The following is an 18,070-nucleotide window of genomic DNA, read 5'->3' as shown; positions in this document are numbered from 1 at the left end:
GAGTGTAATCTCTTATGATCAGTGATGTCTCTCCTGTAAAGTGTAATCTCTTATGATCAGTGATGTCTCTCCTGTAGAGTGTAATCTCTTATGATCAGTGATGTCTCTCCTGTAGAGTGTAATCTCTTATGATCAGTGAGGTCTCTCTCCTGTAGAGTGTAATCTCTTATAATCAGTGAGGTCTCTCTCTCTCCTGTAGAGTGTAATCTCTTATGATCAGTGAGGTCTCTCTCTCCTGTAGAGTGTAATCTCTTATGATCAGTGAGGTCTCTCTCTCTCTCCTGTAGAGTGTAATCTCTTATGATCAGTGATGTCTCTCCTGTAGAGTGTAATCTCTTATGATCAGTGATGTCTCTCCTGTAGAGCGTAATCTCTTATGATCAGTGAGGTCTCTCTCTCCTGTAGAGTGTAATCTCTTATGATCAGTGAGGTCTCTCTCCTGTAGAGTGTAATCTCTTATGATCAGTGAGGTCTCTCTCTCCTGTAGAGTGTAATCTCTTATGATCAGTGAGGTCTCTCTCTCCTGTAGAGTGTAATCTCTTATGATCAGTGAGGTCTCTCTCTCCTGTAGAGTGTAATCTCTTATGATCAGTGAGGTCTCTCTCTCCTGTAGAGTGTAATCTCTTATGATCAGTGATGTCTCTCCTGTAGAGTGTAATCTCTTATGATCAGTGAGGTCTCTCTCCATACAGTGTAATCTCTTATGATCAGTGAGGTCTCTCTCTCCTGTAGAGTGTAATCTCTTATGATCAGTGATGTCTCTCCTGTAGAGTGTAATCTCTTATGATCAGTGATGTCTCTCCTGTAGAGTGTTATCTCTTATGATCAGTGAGGTCTCTCTCCTGTAGAGTGTAATCTCTTATGATCAGTGAGGTCTCTCTCTCTCCTGTAGTGTAATCTCTTATGATCAGTGATGTCTCTCCTGTAGAGTGTAATCTCTTATGATCAGTGAGGTCTCTGTCTCCTGTAGAGTGTAATCTCTTATGATCAGTGAGGTCTCTCTCCTGTAGAGTGTAATCTCTTATGATCAGTGAGGTCTCTCTCCTGTAGAGTGTAATCTCTTATGATCAGTGATGTCTCTCCTGTAGAGTGTAATCTCTTATGATCAGTGAGGTCTCTCTCTCCTGTAGAGTGTAATCTCTTATGATCAGTGATGTCTCTCCTGTAGAGTGTAATCTCTTATGATCAGTGATGTCTCTCCTGTAGAGTGTAATCTCTTATGATCAGTGATGTCTATCCTGTAGAGTGTAATCTCTTATGATCAGTGATGTCTCTCCTGTAGAGTGTAATCTCTTATGATCAGTGAGGTCTCTCTCTCCTGTAGAGTGTAATCTCTTATGATCAGTGATGTCTCTCCTGTAGAGTGTAATCTCTTATGATCAGTGAGGTCTCTCTCTCCTGTAGAGTGTAATCTCTTATGATCAGTGATGTCTCTCCTGTAGAGTGTAATCTCTTATGATCAGTGAGGTCTCTCTCCTGTAGAGTGTAATCTCTTATGATCAGTGATGTCTCTCCTGTAAAGTGTAATCTCTTATGATCAGTGATGTCTCTCCTGTAGAGTGTAATCTCTTATGATCAGTGATGTCTCTCCTGTAGAGTGTAATCTCTTATGATCAGTGATGTCTCTCTCCTGTAGAGTGTAATCTCTTATGATCAGTGAGGTCTCTCTCCTGTAGAGTGTAATCTCTTATGATCAGTGAGGTCTCTCTCCTGTAGAGTGTAATCTCTTATGATCAGTGAGGTCTCTCTCCTGTAGAGTGTAATCTCTTATGATCAGTGAGGTCTCTCTCCTGTAGAGTGTAATCTCTTATGATCAGTGAGGTCTCTCTCCTGTAGAGTGTAATCTCTTATGATCAGTGAGGTCTCTCCTGTAGAGTGTAATCTCTTATGATCAGTGATGTCTCTCCTGTAGAGTGTAATCTCTTATAATCAGTGAGGTCTCTCTCTCCTGTAGAGTGTAATCTCTTATGATCAGTGAGGTCTCTCCTGTAGAGTGTAATCTCTTATGATCAGTGATGTCTCTCCTGTAGAGTGTAATCTCTTATGATCAGTGAGGTCTCTCTCCTGTAGAGTGTAATCTCTTATGATCAGTGAGGTCTCTCTCTCTCCTGTAGAGTGTAATCTCTTATGATCAGTGAGGTCTCTCTCTCCTGTAGAGTGTAATCTCTTATGGTCAGTGATGTCTCTCCTGTAGAGTGTAATCTCTTATGATCAGTGATGTCTCTCCTGTAGAGTATAATCTCTTATGATCAGTGATGTCTCTCCTGTAGAGTGTAATCTCTTATGATCAGTGAGGTCTCTCTCTCCTGTAGAGTGTAATCTCTTATGATCAGTGATGTCTCTCCTGTAGAGTATAATCTCTTATGATCAGTGATGTCTCTCCTGTAGAGTGTAATCTCTTATGATCAGTGATGTCTCTCCTGTAAAGTGTAATCTCTTATGATCAGTGATGTCTCTCCTGTAGAGTGTAATCTCTTATGATCAGTGAGGTCTCTCTCTCCTGTAGAGTGTAATCTCTTATGATCAGTGATGTCTCTCCTGTAGAGTGTAATCTCTTATGATCAGTGATGTCTCTCCTGTAGAGTGTAATCTCTTATGATCAGTGATGTCTCTCCTGTAGAGTGTAATCTCTTATGATCAGTGATGTCTCTCCTGTAGAGTGTAATCTCTTATGATCAGTGATGTCTCTCCTGTAGAGTGTAATCTCTTATGATCAGTGATGTCTCTCCTGTAGAGTGTAATCTCTTATGATCAGTGATGTCTCTCCTGTAGAGTGTAATCTCTTATGATCAGTGATGTCTCTCCTGTAGAGTGTAATCTCTTATGATCAGTGATGTCTCTCCTGTAGAGTATAATCTCTTATGATCAGTGATGTCTCTCCTGTAGAGTGTAATCTCTTATGATCAGTGATGTCTCTCCTGTAGAGTGTAATCTCTTATGATCAGTGATGTCTCTCCTGTAGAGTGTAATCTCTTATGATCAGTGAGGTCTCTCTCTCCTGTAGAGTGTCCATATGCTGAGGACACATCAGTCCTGGATACGTCAGGGTCTCATCCACGAGATTGTTGCTGATCCTGATTCCGGATATTATGGTCTGTAGCTGAGATCATGTCTCCACCATCTCCCCACATTCTGCGCATTTGTTACATTCTTGTGATATTTTAACCCCTTACATCCCCCCCCCCCCCCCCCCCCCCCCCATGTAAATAGGTTTCTACTGTATTATACCATGTAATGTGTTCAGGAAGCGTTGTCACTTTAAGACTGTTTACCATGTGACTTGTCATGTGATTGTTACCCAGGAGGTACCAGTGACCAGGTGATCCCAGGGATGACCTATGGGCTCCCTGCTAGTCTCCCCCAAATAAACCCTGGGAGGAGCTTCTCGCTCTTTCCTCTCAAGTCTTTGCTGAGGTAAAGACGAGTCCTAGAGAGTCCAGAGTCATAGGAGGCCCCAAGTCCAGTCTACAGCCACAAGTAACCACAGTCTCAGTATTGTCAGCCATCAGTCATCATATGTTAATTCAACGTGGCCTGCATTAAATTGACCACATCTACTACAAGTCCCAGCAAGCCCTTAACCCCTTAAGGACCAGCCCAATTTTATTTTTGCATATTTTTCCTCCTCGCCTTCTAAAAATCAAAACTCTCTTATATTTCCATCCACAGACCCATATGAGGGCTTGTTTTTTGCGTCACCAATTTAGCAAATTTTGGAAGGTTTTGTTTTCATGCTGTACACTTTCCGGTAAAAATGACCTGTTTTCTTTATTCTGTGGGTCAATACGATTAAAATGATCCCCATGATTAGATTCTTTTCTATAATTGTACCGCTTAGAAAAAAAAATCCCAAACCTTTTTAAACAAAATTTGTATATTTGAAAGTGCCCTATTTTGACCACTATTTTTCCGTATATGGGGCGATATGAAGGCTCATTTTTTACGCCATGATCTGTAGTTTTTACCAGTACCCCCTTTTGCTTAGGTTTTACTTTAAAAAAAAAAAAAATTATAATTTATTTTTTGGAATAAAATGTGACAAAAAGCAGCAATTTTGGACTTTTAATTTTTTTTTACCTTTACGCCGTTCACCGTACGGGATAATTAACAATATATTTTAATAGTTCAGACTTTTACGCATGCGGCGATATCAAATATGTGTATAAATTATTTTTTTACGCTTTTTGGGGGGTAAAATGGGAAAAACTGACGTTTTACTTTTTTATTGGGGGAGGGGATTTTTCACATTTTTTTACTTTTTTATTTTACATTTTTCTACTTTTTTTTTTTTTTTAACACTTTTTATGTCTCCATAGGGGACTATTCATAGCAATTAGTTGATTGCTAATACTGTTCAGTGCTATGCATAGGACACAGCACTGATCAGTATTATCGGTCATCTTCTGCTCTGGTCTGCTCGATCTCAGACCAGAGCAGGAGACCCCAGGAGACGGCCGGGAGCCAGGTGAGGGGACCTCCGGCCGCCATGCTGCATGATCACATCCCCGCGGCAGTTGAGATGTTCCGGATGGTCTGTAGACGTTGCTGACTGTTTCCTATACATTCTGGACATCCTGAGACGTAAACAGTAATATATGTGACTCATGTTCCGGACATTGGTTCTGTGGATTTCTATGACCCCCTGACCCCAGGAGGGCTGTCACCCATTATCAATCAGCCATGATACAGTATATATAGTGGATATAGTCAGGATGGTTATGGAGATGTCCTGTTAGTGATGACCTTGGGTATACGCAGCACATGGCATCCTGTCCCACATGTGACCCTGAGTGTCAGTGTCTTATGATTTCAGTATAGTGCCCCCCGGGGGCCCGGCCGCTCTATAACAATGTTATGTCTGTTACTGCGGGGGCACAAACTTATTCCACATGGGACAAGACGCCCTCTGTTCTGCCAAAACCACCGACACTTCAGCAAAACTCACATCCAGCCACCGAGTCCACAATGGAGCCTGATGAGACGACACAGAGAGCAACAAAAAGGAGCCTCATCAGGGCACAACTAGGGCCCCATATCCATCAGGGCACAACTAGGGCCCCACATCCACCAGGGCACAACAAGGGCCCCACATCCACCAGGGCACAACTAGGGCCCCATATCCATCAGGGCACAACTAGGGCCCCACATCCATCAGGGCACAACTAGGGCCCCACATCCATCAGGGCACAACTAGGGCCCCACATCCATCAGGGCACAACTAGGGCCCCACATCCATCAGGGCACAACTAGGGCCCCACATCCATCAGGGCACAACTAGGGCCCCACATCCATCAGGGCACAACTAGGGCCCCACATACATCAGGGCACAACTAGGGCCCCACATCCATCAGGGCACAACTAGGGCCCCACATCCATCAGGGCACAACTAGGGCCCCACATACATCAGGGCACAACTAGGGCCCCACATCCATCAGGGCACAACAAGGGCCCCACATCCACCAGGGCACAACAAGGGCCCCACATCCACCAGGGCACAACAAGGGCCCCACATCCATCAGGGCACAACAAGGGCCCCACATCCACCAGGGCACAACAAGGGCCCCACATCCATCAGGGCACAACTAGGGCCCCACATCCATCAGGGCACAACTAGGGCCCCACATCCATCAGGGCACAACTAGGGCCCCACATACATCAGGGCACAACTAGGGCCCCACATCCATCAGGGCACAACTAGGGCCCCACATCCATCAGGGCACAACTAGGGCCCCACATACATCAGGGCACAACTAGGGCCCCACATCCATCAGGGCACAACTAGGGCCCCACATACATCAGGGCACAACTAGGGCCCCACATCCATCAGGGCACAACTAGGGCCCCACATCCATCAGGGCACAACAAGGGCCCCACATCCACCAGGGCACAACAAGAGCCCCACATCCACCAGGGCACAACAAGGTCCCCACATCCACCAGGGCACAACAAGGTCCCCACATCCACCAGGGCACAACTAGGGCCCCACATCTATCATGACACCAATCAGGGGCTCCATATCCAATCCAGTGGCCCGTGGTAACTACAGTCCCTGCTCCTCCTCTGGTTACATCACTACTATCATTACCCACAATCCCTCAGGGCTCTAATCTTCTCTATATTTACTGTAGTGGGTTTGAGGCTCCATAATGGATATGAGGACAATGGATAATGCCATAGGGGCAGAAATCATTGTAAAATGTCACATCTATAGGGACAGGACCGTATATATGATGGTATATAGAACTGGATAGTATATATGATGGTATATAGGACTGTATAGTATATATGATGTATAGACTTGTGCACTAGAAAAATTTTCGTTTAATTTCGTTTCGTTTTTTCGTTTTGGAAAAAAATTTCGGTTCGGCAATATTTTCGGTTTAGATTTTTCGGATACATTCGGTATTCGGGTATTCGTGTTGTTTTTTTCGGATACATTCGGTATTCGGGTACATTCGGTAAATCTTTTTAGTCTTTTTTTTGGACTTTAGCGATCCTAATAAATAATGGAGATACCTTTTTTATTAAAATTTCGCAGGGTATCATAAAAAAATCATAATAAAAAAGATACAGTGGTGATGAAAAAAATTGTATCTAACGAAATGTATCTTTTTTATTATGAAATGTTTATTCATTTTTAAACAGGGATCAATTTATGTGAGCGGGTAAAGCACTAAAAATGTAGCCGACAATAATGAAAATGTAGTGTGTGCGTGTTTTTCACTTTTTTTTTAAACATTTTTTAGGTAGTACTACTACTCCCAGCATGGAACACACTCTTCCATGATGGGAGTAGTAGTTACCTGTACTAATTGACAGATCGCAGGGGTCCCTTGCGATCCTCTTGTATAATGTATAGATGCGGCGGCTGCTCTTCTATGGTCCCCTGCACTCACGTATATGTACACATATTCATATTTCCCGCAGAGCTGTGATTGGCCAGATGGTTCCAGCCAATCACAGCTCTCTGTGAGAAATAGGAATATGTGTATATATACGGCCGTGCAGGGGACCATAGGAGAGCGGCCGCCACATTCATACATTATACTGGAGGATCGCAGCGGGTGTCAGGAGTGATACCCGCAGTGATCTTTCCTTTACTACAAGTACTAATACTCCCAACATGGAGTACACTCTGCTCCATGCTGGGAACTGTAGTACCTGTATTAATAGACAGATCGCAGCGGTTACACTCGCTGCCATATGTCTATTAATGCAGGTACTACAGCTCCCAGCATGGAGCAGAGTGTGCTCCATGTTGGGAGTATTAGTACCTGCAGTAAGGGACAGATCCCAGCGGATGTCACTCCTCCTGACACCCGCTGCGATCGTCCTTATGTGAATGTCGGGATCAGCTGTTCTCAGGGCTACAGAGCCGGGAGAACAGCTGACGCTGAGCCGTAGGTATACATCGTATATCTACTGCCCAGCAAGAACTTACAGTGAGCCTGCAATGTGTATATACAGTATACACATTGCTGGCTCACTTAACCCCTTGCTGAGCTGTGCGCTATGCGCAAGCCCAGCAAGGGAAGAGTTAACTTACACTGCTGGACAGTGTAGGTTAACCCTTTGTGCAGTATACACTTTATACAGCTATCTATAGATAGCTGTATACAGTGTATACAGAAGACGAAGTCCAGCTTACTTCCCTGAGTCCCGGGCCGGGTTCGTGTAGCTCCGCCCCCTAGTGGTGACGTCATTAGGGGGCGGAGCTACAGAAGGGAACAAGGCTAGTTAATCTGAAGCTCTGTTCACATTGTACGTTTTGTATAATGTGAACAGACCCTTCTGGCAGTGTCTACCCAGACAGGGAGACTCCAGCTGTTGCTAAACTACAACTCCCAGCATGCCCAGACAGCCAAAGGCTGTCTGGGCATGCTGGGAGTTGTAGTTTTGCACCAATTGGTGGCTCCCTGTTTGGGTAGACATTGCATCATGGGTGCTCTCCCCAGCGGACAGCGCCAAAAATGTCATAACCAATTTTTTGTGTTTTTTTTTCTTCTCGTTTCAGATCCGTGTATGCAGAGGATTACTGCGGATTCGATGGATTACGGCGGATAATTTTTTTTCCCTTTAATAAAATGGTTAACGAGGGCTGTGGGGGAGTGTTTTTTTAAATAAAATAATTTTTCCAATGTGTTGTGTTTTTTTTTTATTTTTATTGAATTTTCAGGGTTAGTAGCGGAAGCTGTCTTATTGACGGAATCCATTACTATGCCAGGGCTTAGTGCTAGCCCCAAAAACAGCTAGCGCTAACCCCCAATTATTACCCCGGTACCCACCGCCACAGGGGTGCCGGGAAGAGCCGGTACCAACAGGCCCGGAGCGTCAAAAATGGCGCTCCTGGACCTAGGCGGTAACAGGCTGGCGTTATTTAGGCTGGGGAGGGCCAGTAACAATGGTCCTCGCCCACCCTGGTAACGTCAGGCTGTTGCTGTTTGGTTGGTATTGTGCTGAGAATGAAAATACGGGGAACCCTATGCGTTTTTTTTTAAAATTTAAATAAAAAAATGTAAAAAAAAAATGCATAGGGTTCCCCGTATTTTCATTCTCAGCCAGATACCAACCAAACAGCAACAGCCTGACGTTACCAGGGTGGGCGAGGACCATTGTTACTGGCCCTCCCCAGCCTAAATAACGCCAGCCTGTTACCGCCTAGGCCCAGGAGCGCCATTTTGACGCTCCGGGCCTGTTGGTACCGGCTCTTCCCGGCACCCCTGTGGCGGTGGGTACCGGGGTAATAATTGGGGGTTAGCGCTAGCTGTTTTTGGGGCTAGCACTAAGCCCTGGCCTAGTAATGGATTCCGTCAATAAGACAGCGTCCACTACTAACCTTGAAAATTCAATAAAAAAAAAAAACACAACACATTGGAAAAATTATTTTATTTAAAAAAACACTCCCCCACAGCCCTCGTTAACCATTTTATTAAAGGAAAAAATAAATAATCCGCCGTAATCCATCGAATCCGCAGTAATCCTCTGCATACACGGATCTGAAACGAGAAGAAAAAAACACAAAAAATTGGTTATGACATTTTTGGCGCTGTCCGCTGGGGAGAGCACCCATGATGCAATGTCTACCCAAACAGGGAGCCACCAATTGGTGCAAAACTATAACTCCCAGCATGCCCAGACAGCCTTTGGCTGTCTGGGCATGCTGGGAGTTGTAGTTTAGCAGCAGCTGGAGTCTCCCTGTCTGGGTAGACACTGCCAGAAGGGTCTGTTCACATTATACATAACGTACAATGTGAACAGAGCTTCAGATTAATTAGCCTTGTTCCCTTCTGTAGCTCCGCCCCCTAATGACTCGAGGGAAGTAAGCTGGACTTCGTCTTCTGTATACACTGTATACAGCTATCTATAGATAGCTGTATATAGTGTATACCGCCCAAAGGGTTAACCTACACTGTCCAGCAGTGTAAGTTAACTCTTCCCTTGCTGGGCTTGCGCATAGCGCACAGCTCAGCAAGGGGTTAAGTGAGCCAGCAATGTGTATACTGTATATACACATTGCAGGCTCACTGTAAGTTCTTGCTGGGCAGTAGATATACGATGTATACCTACGGCTCAGCGTCAGCTGTTCTCCCGGCTCTGTAGCCCTGAGAACAGCTGATCCCGACATTCACATCAGGAGGATCGCAGCGGGTGTCAGGAGGAGTGACATCCCTGGGATCTGTCCCTTACTGCAGGTACTAATACTCCCAACATGGAGCACACTCTGCTCCATGCTGGGAGCTGTAGTACCTGCATTAATAGACATATGGCAGCGAGTGTAACCGCTGCGATCTGTCTATTAATGCAGGTACTACAGTTCCCAGCATGGAGCAGAGTGTGCTCCATGTTGGGAGTATTAGTACTTGTAGTAAAGGGAAGATCACTGTGGGTATCACTCCTGACACCCGCTGTGATCCTCCAGTATAATGTATGAATGCGGCGGCCGCTCTCCTATGGACCCCTGCACAGCCGTATATATACACATATTCCTATTTCTCACAGAGAGCTGTGATTGGCTGGAACCATCTGGCCAATCACAGCTCTGCGGGAAATATGAATATGTGTACATATACGTGAGTGCAGGGGACCATAGAAGAGCAGCCGCCGCATCTATACATTATACAAGAGGATCGCAAGGGACCCCTGCAATCTGTCAATTAGTACAGGTAACTACTACTCCCATCATGGAAGAGTGTGTTCCATGCTGGGAGTAGTAGTACTACCTAAAAAATGTTTAAAAAAAAAGTGAAAAACACGCACACACTACATTTTCATTATTGTCGGCTACATTTTTAGTGCTTTACCCGCTCACATAAATTGATCCCTGTTTAAAAATGAATAAACATTTCATAATAAAAAAGATACATTTCATTAGATACAATTTTTTCCATCACCACTGTATCTTTTTTATTATGATTTTTTTATGATACCCTACGAAATTTTTATAAAAAAGGTATCTCCATAATTTTTTAGGATCGCTAAAGTCCAAAAAAAGAATAAAAAGATTTACTGAATGTACCCGAATACCGAATGTATCCGAAAAATCAAACTATATCCTTTTTATTATATTTGTTATCAGAATGAATTCTTCACGCTCGTTTACAGATAACGAATGCATTCGTTATTTACAGCAATATGGACGGGAAATAACGAATGTATTCGTTACTTTACTATTCGTATTATCGTGGCCATTCGGGAATGTTCAAAATATGTTTTCGTGCATTCGGATCAGTCCGAATGCACGAAAACGGTAAAATTCGTTAATTTAGACATTCGTGCCGAACCGAATTGCACATGTCTAATGATGTATATAGGACAGTACAGTATATAGTATGGTATATAGAACTGGATAGTATATATGATGGTATATAGGACTGTATAGTGTATATGATGGTATATAGGACAGTACAGTATATATTATGGTATATAGAACTGGATAGTATATATGATGGTATATAGGACTGTATAGTGTATATGATGGTATATAGGACAGTACAGTATATATGATGGTATATAGAACTGGATAGTATATATGATGGTATATAGGACTGTATAGTATATATGATGTATATAGGACAGTACAGTATATATGATTGTATATAGAACTGGATAGTGTATATAATGGTATATAGGACTGTATAGCATATATGATGTATATAGGACAGTACCGTATATATGATGGTATATAGAACTGGATAGTATATATGATGTATATAGGACAGTACCGTATATATGATGTATATAAAACTGGATAGTATATATGATGTATATACTACAGTACAGTATATATGATTGTATATAGAACTGGATAGTGTATATAATGGTATATAGGACTGTATAGCATATATGATGTATATAGGACAGTACCGTATATATGATGGTATATAGAACTGGATAGTATATATGATGTATATAGGACAGTACCGTATATATGATGTATATAAAACTGGATAGTATATATGATGTATATACTACAGTACAGTATATATGATTGTATATAGAACTGGATAGTGTATATAATGGTATATAGGACTGTATAGTATACATGATGGTATATAGAACTGGATAGTATATATGATGGTATATAGGACAGTATAGCATATATGATGGTATATTGAACAGTATATATGATGGTATATAGGACTGTATAGTATAAATTATGGTATATAGGACTGCATAGTATATATGATGGTATATAGGACTGTATAGTATATATGATGGTATATTGAACAGTATATATATTAGTATATAGGACTGTATAGTATATTTGATGGTATATTGGACTGTACAGTATGTATGATGTTATATAGGACAGACAGTATAGTATATATGATGGTATATAGGACTGTATAGTATAAATTATGGTATATAGGACTGCATAGTATATATGATGGTATATAGGACTGTATAGTATATATGATGGTATATAGGACTGTATAGTATAAATTATGGTATATAGGACTGCATAGTATATATGATGGTATATAGGACTGTATAGTATATATGATGGTATATTGAACAGTATATATATTAGTATATAGGACTGTATAGTATATTTGATGGTATATTGGACTGTACAGTATGTATGATGTTATATAGGACAGACAGTATAGTATATATGATGGTATATAGAACAGTATATATGATGGCATATAGGACTGTATAGTATATATGATGTATATAGGACTGTATAGTATATATGATGTATATAGGACTGTATAGTATATATGATGTATATAGGACTGTATAGTATATATAATGTATATAGGACTGTATAGTATATATGATGTATATAGGACTGTATAGTATATATAATGTATATAGGACTGTATAGTATATATGATGTATATAGGACTGTACACTAGAGGGTATATAAGGTATATATGCTCAGTTGTTCTTCATGTAGATACATATATGATATAGACTATCCTGGTGTGTGCAGGGATCTGCTGCCCCCCCCCCCCTATGTCCCACCCCCTGTGTCCCCCCCCCCCATGTCCCACCCTGTGTCCCCTCCCCTGTATCCCCCCCCTATGTCCCACCCCCTGTCCCCCCCCTATGTCCCACCCTGTGTCCCCCCCCCTGTGTCCCCTCCCCTGTATCCCCCCCTATGTCCCACCCCCTGTGTCCCCCCCTATGTCCCACCCTGTGTCCCCTCCCCTGTGTCCCCCCCATGTGTCCCCCCTGTCCCCACCCCATGTCCCCCCTATGTCCCCCCCTGTGTCCCCCCTTCCCCGCAGTTATGGGTTCTGCATCCTTTCCCATAACGTATCTAATAATTCGGCCCCGGCCTGACCTCCCTCATATATAGCAACAAGCTCCTCGCCCTCCCCCACAGCTATTTATAGAGACCCTCTAATTTCAGAGCATGAGAGGGAATCAGGAAGGGTTAAAGGGAGCAGATAGGGGGGCCGTGTTCACACAGGGGGAGATTTATGAAAACCAGTGTAAAGTAAGAATGGTACAGTTGCCAATAGCAACCAATTAGATGGCTTCTTTCATTTCTCACAGGCCTCTTTGAAAATGAAAAAAGTGATCTGATTGGTTGCTATGGGCAACTGCACCATTCTTACTTTACACTGGTTTTCATAAATCTCCCCCACAGTGCAGACTAATGGCCTGGGAATAGAGAGGGGGCGACCATCACATTACCTTGGGGGGCCGGGACCCTCCATATATGATCTGCCGGGACCCTCCATATATGATCTGCCGGGACCCTCCATATATGATCTGCCGGGACCCTCCATATATGATCTGCCGGGACCCTCCATATATGACCTGCCGGGACCCTCCATATATGACCTGCCGGGACCCTCCATATATGATCTGCCGGGACCCTCCATATATGACCTGCCGGGACCCTCCATATATGACCTGCCGGGACCCTCCATATATGACCTGCCGGGACCCTCCATATATGATCTACCGGGACCCTCCATATATGATCTGCCGGGAACCTCCATATATGATCTGCCGGGACCCTCCATATGTGATCTGCCGGGATCCTCCATATATGATCTGCCGGGACCCTCCATATATGATCTGCCGGGACCCTCCATATATGATCTGCCGGGACCCTCCATATATGATCTGCAGGGACCCTCCATATATGATCTGCCGGGACCCTCCATATATGACCTGCCGGGACCCTCCATATATGACCTGCCGGGACCCTCCATATATGATCTGCCGGGCCCCTCCATATATGACCTGCCGGGACCCTCCATATATGACCTGCCGGGACCCTCCATATATGACCTGCAGGGACCCTCCATATATGATCTACCGGGACCCTCCATATATGATCTGCCGGGAACCTCCATATATGATCTGCCGGGACCCTCCATATGTGATCTGCCGGGATCCTCCATATATGATCTGCCGGGACCATCCATATATGACCTACCGGGACCCTCCATATATGACCTGCCGGGACCCTCCATATATGACCTGCCGGGACCCTCCATATATGATCTGCCGGGAACCTCCATATATGATCTGCCGGGACCCTCCATATATGATCTGCCGGGAACCTCCATATATGATCTGTCGGGACCCTCCATATGTGATCTGCCGGGATCCTCCATATGTGATCTGCCGGGACCCTCCATATATGACCTGCCGGGACCCTCCATATATGACCTGCCGGGACCCTCCATATATGACCTGCCGGGACCCTCCATATATGATCTGCCGGGACCCTCCATATATGATCTGCCGGGACCCTCCATATATGACCTGCCGGGACCCTCCATATATGATCTGCCGGGAACCTCCATATATGATCTGCCGGGACCCTCCATATGTGATCTGCCGGGATCCTCCATATATGATCTGCCGGGACCCTCCATATATGACCTACCGGGACCCTCCATATATGACCTGCCGGGACCCTCCATATATGACCTGCCGGGGCCCTCCATATATGACCTGCCGGGACCCTCCATATATGACCTGCCGGGACCCTCCATATATGACCTGCCGGGACCCTCCATATATGATCTGCCGGGACCCTCCATATATGACCTGCCGGGACCCTCCATATATGACCTGCCGGGACCCTCCATATATATTCTGCCGGGACCCTCCATATATGATCTACCGGGACCCTCCATATATGATCTACCGGGACCCTCCATATATGATCTACCGGGACCCTCCATATATGATCTGCCGGGACCCTCCATATATGACCTGCCGGGACCCTCCATATATGATCTGCCGGGACCCTCCATTTATGATCTGCCGGGAACCTCCATATATGATCTGCCGGGACCCTCCATATGTGATCTGCCGGGATCCTCCATATATGATCTGCCGGGACCCTCCATATATGACCTGCCGGGACCCTCCATATATGACCTGCCGGGACCCTCCATATATGACCTGCCGGGGCCCTCCATATATGACCTGCCGGGACCCTCCATATATGACCTGCCGGGACCCTCCATATATGACCTGCCGGGACCCTCCATATATGATCTGCCGGGACCCTCCATATATGACCTGCCGGGACCCTCCATATATGACCTGCCGGGACCCTCCATATATGATCTGCCGGGACCCTCCATATATGATCTACCGGGACCCTCCATATATGATCTACCGGGACCCTCCATATATGATCTACCGGGACCCTCCATATATGATCTGCCGGGACCCTCCATATATGACCTGCCGGGACCCTCCATAAATGATCTGCAGGGACCCTCCATTTATGATCTGCCAGGACCCTCCATATATGATCTGCCAGGACCCTCCATATATGATCTGCCGGTACCCTCCATATATGATCTACCGGGACCCTCCATATATGATCTGCAGGGACCCTCCATATATGATCTGCCGGGACCCTCCATATATGATCTGCCGGGACCCTCCATATATGATCTGCAGGGACCCTCCATATATGATCTGCCGGGACCCTCCATATATGACCTGCCGGGACCCTCCATATATGACCTGCCGGGACCCTCCATATATGACCTGCCGGGGCCCTCCATATATGACCTGCCGGGACCCTCCATATATGACCTGCCGGGACCCTCCATATATGACCTGCCGGGACCCTCCATATATGATCTGCCGGGACCCTCCATATATGACCTGCCGGGACCCTCCATATATGACCTGCCGGGACCCTCCATATATGATCTGCCGGGACCCTCCATATATGATCTACCGGGACCCTCCATATATGATCTACCGGGACCCTCCATATATGATCTACCGGGACCCTCCATATATGATCTGCCGGGACCCTCCATATATGACCTGCCTGGACCCTCCATAAATGATCTGCAGGGACCCTCCATTTATGATCTGCCAGGACCCTCCATATATGATCTGCCAGGACCCTCCATATATGACCTGCCGGGACCCTCCATAAATGATCTGCAGGGACCCTCCATTTATGATCTGCCAGGACCCTCCATATATGATCTGCCAGGACCCTCCATATATGATCTGCCGGTACCCTCCATATATGATCTACCGGGACCCTCCATATATGATCTACCGGGACCCTCCATATATGACCTGCCAGGACCCTCCATATATGATCTACCGGGACCCTCCATATATGATCTGCAGGGACCCTCCATATATGATCTACCGGGACCCTCCATATATGACCTGCCGGGACCCTCCATATATGATCTGCCAGGACCCTCCATATATGATCTACCGGGACCCTCCATATATGATCTGCAGGGACCCTCCATATATGATCTACCGGGACCCTCCATTTATGATCTGCCAGGACCCTCCATATATGATCTGCCAGGACCCTCCATATATGATCTGCAGGGACCCTCAAGGTAATGTGATGGTCGCCCCCTCTCTATTCCCAGGCCATTAGTCTGCACTGTGGGGGAGATTTATGAAAACCAGTGTAAAGTAAGAATGGTGCAGTTGCCCATAGCAACCAATCAGATCACTTCTTTCATTTTCAAAGAGGCCTGTGAGAAATGAAAGAAGCCATCTAATTGGTTGCTATTGGCAACTGTACCATTCTTACTTTACACTGGTTTTCATAAATCTCCCCCTGTGTGAACACGGCCCCCCTATCTGCTCCCTTTAACCCCTTCCTGATTCCCTCTCATGCTCTGATGGCAGGAACTCGTGGGAACTAAGCTCCTGCACTTTTTTCACAGCAGGAACACTTTTCCCATTACAGGAGTCCTGCAGGATCAGCCCCTATATATATATATATATACATACGCACACACACATATACTCTCTCTCCAAGCCCAGACAGGTCACAGCCGACCCCCCCCCCCCCCCCCCCCCCCACCATAAATGCCAGGTATGACAGGTCAGCGTGAGCCACGGGGCTGCGGACAATGTGTCATCCATCTACACAGCTAAGACTCAACACAAAGAGCTAAATTAGGAGAAAATACCACATGGGCCATAGGGGGCAAACGCCCGGGGGCAGCACAATTATGGAGACAAGGAGGTGGCGGTATTATGGGTTCGTCTCACCTTTCACTTCAGGTCCCTGCAACATTTTTTCTCATCTATATAAAATGAGTGTTTCCCAACCAGGGAGCCTCCAGCTGTTGCAAAACTACAACCCCCAGCATGTCCGGACAGCCTTCGGCTGTCCGGGCATGATGGGAGTTGTAGTTTCGCAATAGCTGGAGGCACACTGGTTGGGAAACACTGATAGGTGTGTGTGTGTATATATATATATATATATATATATATATATATATATAGGGTCATCCTCCTCCATTCTGGATCGGTAAACTTTAAGGTAACTTCGCTAAAACCTACTGCTTTCTTGCTGGGAGTTGTAGTTTCACAACAGCTGGAGGCACATTGGTTGGGAAACACTGATAGGTGTGTGTGTGTGTATATATATATATATATATATATATATATAGAGGGTCATCCTCCTCCATTCTGGATCGGTACACTTTAAGGTAACTTCGCTAAAACCTACTGCTTTCTTGCTGGGAGTTGTAGTTTCGCAACAGCTGGAGGCACACTGGTTGGGAAACACTGATAGGTGTGTGTGTGTGTGTATATATATATATATATATATATATATATATATATATATAGAGGGTCATCCTCCTCCATTCTGGATCGGTAAACTTTAAGGTAACTTCGTTAAAACCTACCACTTTCTTGCTGGGAGTTGTAGTTTCGCAACAGCTGGAGGTACATTGGTTGGGAAACACTGATAGGTGTGTGTATATATATATATATATATATATATATATATATATATACATATATATATAAAGAGGGTTGTCCTCCCTCGTTCTGGGTCGGCAAACTTTAAGGTAATTTCGTTAAATCCTACCGCTTTCCTGCTGGGAGTTGTAGTTTCGCAACAGCTGGAGGCACATTGGTTGGGAAACACTGATAGATGTGTGTGTGTGTATATATATATGTATATACAGAGGGTCGTCCTCCCTCGTTCTGGGTAGGCAAACTTTAAGGTAACTTCGTTAAAACCTACCGCTTTCCTGCTGGGAGTTCTAGCTTTGCAACAGCTGGAGGCACACTGATTGGAAACCACTGGCTGCGGTGTTCTTCCGCCATGCTTTACCAGATCCAG

At 45.0% G+C, this 18,070-nt stretch overlaps 2 protein-coding genes across 9 annotated transcripts in view; one reads left to right on the top strand and one right to left on the bottom strand.

Annotated features, from left to right (window-relative positions):
- DCTN1 (dynactin subunit 1) overlaps positions 1–18,070 on the bottom strand; it is a 246,862-nt gene that overhangs the window by 9,932 nt on the left and 218,860 nt on the right. The window lies entirely within an intron of this gene.
- Positions 16,954–18,070, top strand: part of LOC130295393 (disintegrin and metalloproteinase domain-containing protein 19-like) — a 73,342-nt gene continuing 72,225 nt past the window's right edge. Inside the window, exon 1 of the mRNA XM_056546212.1 lies at positions 16,954–16,972. Within this exon, the coding sequence (XP_056402187.1) occupies positions 16,969–16,972 (4 nt within the window). The 5' untranslated portion in view covers positions 16,954–16,968. The remainder of the gene's footprint in view (positions 16,973–18,070) is intronic.

Source organism: Hyla sarda, chromosome 1 (genome assembly GCF_029499605.1).
Source record: "Hyla sarda isolate aHylSar1 chromosome 1, aHylSar1.hap1, whole genome shotgun sequence".
In the NCBI taxonomy this organism is placed as follows: domain Eukaryota; kingdom Metazoa; phylum Chordata; class Amphibia; order Anura; family Hylidae; genus Hyla; species Hyla sarda.
Note: the sequence above shows the minus strand (reverse complement) of the source record. Positions and strands in the feature narration are given on the sequence as shown.